This window comes from Sinocyclocheilus anshuiensis, unplaced genomic scaffold, assembly GCF_001515605.1.
Source record: "Sinocyclocheilus anshuiensis isolate Anshui unplaced genomic scaffold, SAMN03320099.WGS_v1.1 scaffold1421, whole genome shotgun sequence".
NCBI lineage: Eukaryota > Metazoa > Chordata > Actinopteri > Cypriniformes > Cyprinidae > Sinocyclocheilus > Sinocyclocheilus anshuiensis.
The window spans coordinates 332,257-336,100 of record NW_015548279.1 but is presented as its reverse complement, the minus strand read 5'-3'; the positions used below and the strand labels follow the sequence as shown (position 1 = coordinate 336,100).

At 35.2% G+C, this 3,844-nt stretch overlaps 1 protein-coding gene across 2 annotated transcripts in view; it reads left to right on the top strand.

The window, feature by feature from the left end:
- The window catches only part of LOC107655816 (immunoglobulin superfamily member 5-like), a 16,883-nt gene extending 13,401 nt beyond the window's left edge, over positions 1–3,482 (top strand). For both annotated transcript variants that reach the window (XM_016443399.1, XM_016443398.1), the window contains exons 6-9: positions 220–244; positions 1,026–1,126; positions 2,232–2,296; positions 2,790–3,482. In XM_016443399.1, the coding sequence (XP_016298885.1) occupies positions 220–244; positions 1,026–1,126; positions 2,232–2,296; positions 2,790–2,894 (296 nt within the window). In that variant the 3' untranslated portion in view covers positions 2,895–3,482. The remainder of the gene's footprint in view (positions 1–219; positions 245–1,025; positions 1,127–2,231; positions 2,297–2,789) is intronic.
- Positions 3,483–3,844: the final 362 nt, after the last annotated feature.

Here is a 3,844-nt window from a genome sequence, read left to right as displayed (position 1 = left end):
TACACACACACTCTCACACACACACACACACACACACACACACACACACACACACACACACAATGCAACTCTGGAATTTGCTACTGTCTCATATCCTCTTGTTGCACCAGCTACTAAGATGTCACTGCTGGTCAAGTTTTCTACCAGTTGACTAATGCTGCCTGAGGTTAAAACCAGAAATATCAAGTTACATGTATGTTATTCTCTTTTCTTTTACAGAATCGAGCTCTGAAAATAAAGTCAGGTAAGACATTTTTGTTTATACCATGCCATGTTTTGAGGCTTTTCTGAATGCATCAGTTGGACCTCTGTTGAACATATAACATCCAGAAGAAGGAAAATGATCCATAAGTGAATCTTTCTGAGCATTGCATCTGCTTTTCCAGTTCTACAATGCTAGTACTGACAGGCATACAAAGACAATAATCATATCACACTACTGTTGTAATATGAACAGATAGCTTTATGTTTGAATGCTTGTTTTTGACAGTAATTGCACAAACAAGTGAATGACCTTAATGACTACAACATCTTCTGTAACAATGCAGTACCATTACACATTTTCAAGCAATTGAAACAGCAGCCTTGAAACAAATCATGGACATTTTGGAGAGAAATACAGCGTTTTCCATAAATTCCAAACACTGCTACAAAATGACATGCTACCCTAGTACTTAGCGTACTACCATACTACTGATATTTCTAGTTCCTTTATGCAAAAGACAATCTGATGTCCTACTTCATTTGACAGAATGTGGAGTATTCATACAAAATACTGTTTATGATATATACTGCACACTATACAGTACAGTGTACTATAGTGTTCCATTCGGAGCATAGCCACTGACTTTGCAGTCAAATATTGTTTAACATTACTAAACCAACTATACATAAGTTATATCAATAAACCTATTTTTTATAAGTTAAATCAAGTAGCAATGGCTTTTTAAGGTTATAATTGCAGGTTAGCACTTTTCACAGTGTGGCTTGAGAAAAAGTTGAATGTATTGCGTTTGTCTTTCCAGCACCTCTTTGTGGTCTGTCAATTTAAGCAGTAGGAGGATGTCTGTTGCTGATGAAACCAGAGGAAAAGTTAACCTAGGATACCACGCTGAAGACGTAACAAGTAATAGCACCAAAATACATCTCCGAACAGAACACCCAGTGAAATGACATGTTATGCAAAAATATATGGGGAATTATGTCTACTTTATGTAATATATGTTTACAGAAATGAAACAAGAAAGCAAGTTTTCGGGATATCAAATATACAATACTAACCAAAAAGGTAGTTAAGTGTTTTTGTAAAATAAAAATAAAAACTTTGCCACAATAAGGCTGGCTTTTTGCACACTGAAAAAAAATGGGTTTAGAAACAGGTGCTAAAAAATTTTAATTAATGAAGTAGAATTTAATTTTGAAGTAGAAAGACTGAAATACAGAGTTTTGGCATGAAACTCTAGATGGCGCAGTCCGATAGGTCTAACTCAATCTGACCTAATTACATCATTATCACATGGCACAGCTGATTGGTTGTCTCCTGTATCGGTAGCCAATGAGCTTGCTGATTAACATTCAAATATATAAATAGTGCTCGCCGTAGCAGTTGCAGCTTGCTTCAGAAACCCTCCACCTTACCCAGCTCCACCTGTATAGATCTGCTACGGGGTGATTCATGTATGCTATATGGGGGTTATTTCATGTATGTTATATTTGCAGCAGCAGTATTTCTTACATGCTCACAGCAGCATGTTGTGGATGTATTGGCAGTTGCAAGTGTCAGTACTTGCTCTGCCGCAGCAGTGTAGCAGATCTATTCCGCCAAGACCAAATACATTAACATTGTCATGTACATTACCATGCCAATCCCTCTGAGAGTTGTCATGACAGAAATAGTGTTCTCTTGTAAAACATATATTGTAAAACATATAATCTTTGTTTGAATTACAAGTAAATGTATCTTGATGCAAGAATGTTTACATATTTGTACTAGAAAACATGACCAAAAACAGATATTTCTCTCTCTGAAACGTTGTTTAAAAAAAAAAAAAATATTATAAGTGAATATAAAAAAGGTACAAAGCTTACTATCTTAATTTTAAATATGAGAAACTAGACAAGCATACTGAATATGATTTTTGTATTTCAGTGCAGCATAAGAGCACACTGTGCAGTGTTATTTATGTCTGTAAGATGTAAAGTCACACACACAACTGCTCTTCACCCCTCAGGTTCAGGGCACCATGAGCTCAGGAACAGAGCAGACAGCACGATAAACATCATCAGCCCTCCGCGGGTAAGAGGAGAGAGAATTACAGCCTCTGCATTATTCAAAACTAGTGGTGGATTTCTGACACCTCAGTCTAAAGTCTTCTGTCTCACACCTGGGGAAAACACTGATCATCTCTCCATACTATTTGTGAAGGAAGATTCAGTCAAACAATTAAGTACTGTAAATGATGCACAATGATACTTTGATGTAATCATTTTTTTTCTGAAAGTGTCTTATACTTTCTGTAATCTTACTGTGATTACATACAATTACATAGTATTTTTAGATAATTCAGAAAAAAAATCACATTAATGCTAATTGTATGCTGGGTCATTTTCAGGAAACAACCTTGTAATTTTTAAGCATTTCATTTGAAACTGTTGAACTCTCAAGAAATCATATTTTCTTACCTCAGGCTGAAACTGCCAGGTTCATAATCATCATAGACACTAGGGGAACCACCATGCCAGGATGAAACATTTAAATGAATGCAAAATTGATCTATTGTTGTCAACAGGTTCCTGATATCATCATTTTCCGCTCTCAAAATCAGAAAGAGGAAGATTTTTCTAACTTGTACTACAAGGGAGGAAAGACAGTCCGTCGGGTCACCACTGTTTGACCTCAGGGTCAACCCCACATCAACCACCCACTGTAAGAAAGAGCCAGCTTTCTGTTCAGAGAGACGCCACAAATTCAGTCTGACCTTATTGTTACTCCAAAGAGGTCTTATATGCTGAAGATGAAGATGCGGTGGCTTGCATGTCAAGAGTATTGAGACATAATCATAATCACATGAGTCCTGCAGTCAACTGCATGCAATCATTCATGGTAATGGCTGCTGATAAATCAGCCACATCAACACTGCATATGCTCTTTTTTAGAAATAATTCAATTGGATGTGATTATTTTGTACCTTATTCAAATGAAAATATTTTTTGTTGATTGATACTTTACACAATTTTGTACATCAGTATATGCATCTTCATCAGTATAGAGGGCTGCAGTGATGATGTATTTTTGTGGGCCAAACCGGAAGTTGGCATTACCCTGGTTCCATCGACAAAAATCCAACTGTATTTTTCCAATGGCTTTTGGAATATTGCAGAAAATAAGCTCTGAGACCATCAAAAGTTTATAATTTCACGTTTTTCTCATCATGATAATTTTTTCAAATCTTCCCAACTTAAGCCTAAATACAATTAGCAGAAGTAAAATGATAAATATAGGCTATAAATAAATTATTTCAATCCTTATTTAATAAATACCTTAAAAGTTTGAGTTAGAATAGTTTGCAAGAGAATGATTATAAACACAATGTGCTGTGAACTAGTAAGTAGTAGCTTACCCTTTTCAGTGCAACATTTAAGCTTTTACTTTCTTGTAAAAGGCGGCTGCTAACAAGTTGCTAAATAGAACTACAGAGGATGTTGGGGACATTAAAGGGATAGTTCACCCAAAAATGAAAATTCTGTCATTGAGTATAAAAAAAAAAATAAAATAATAAAAAAAAAATAATATATATATATATATAATTATTTTCTCAGAGGGTTCAATTAAGGTAAGGTTCAA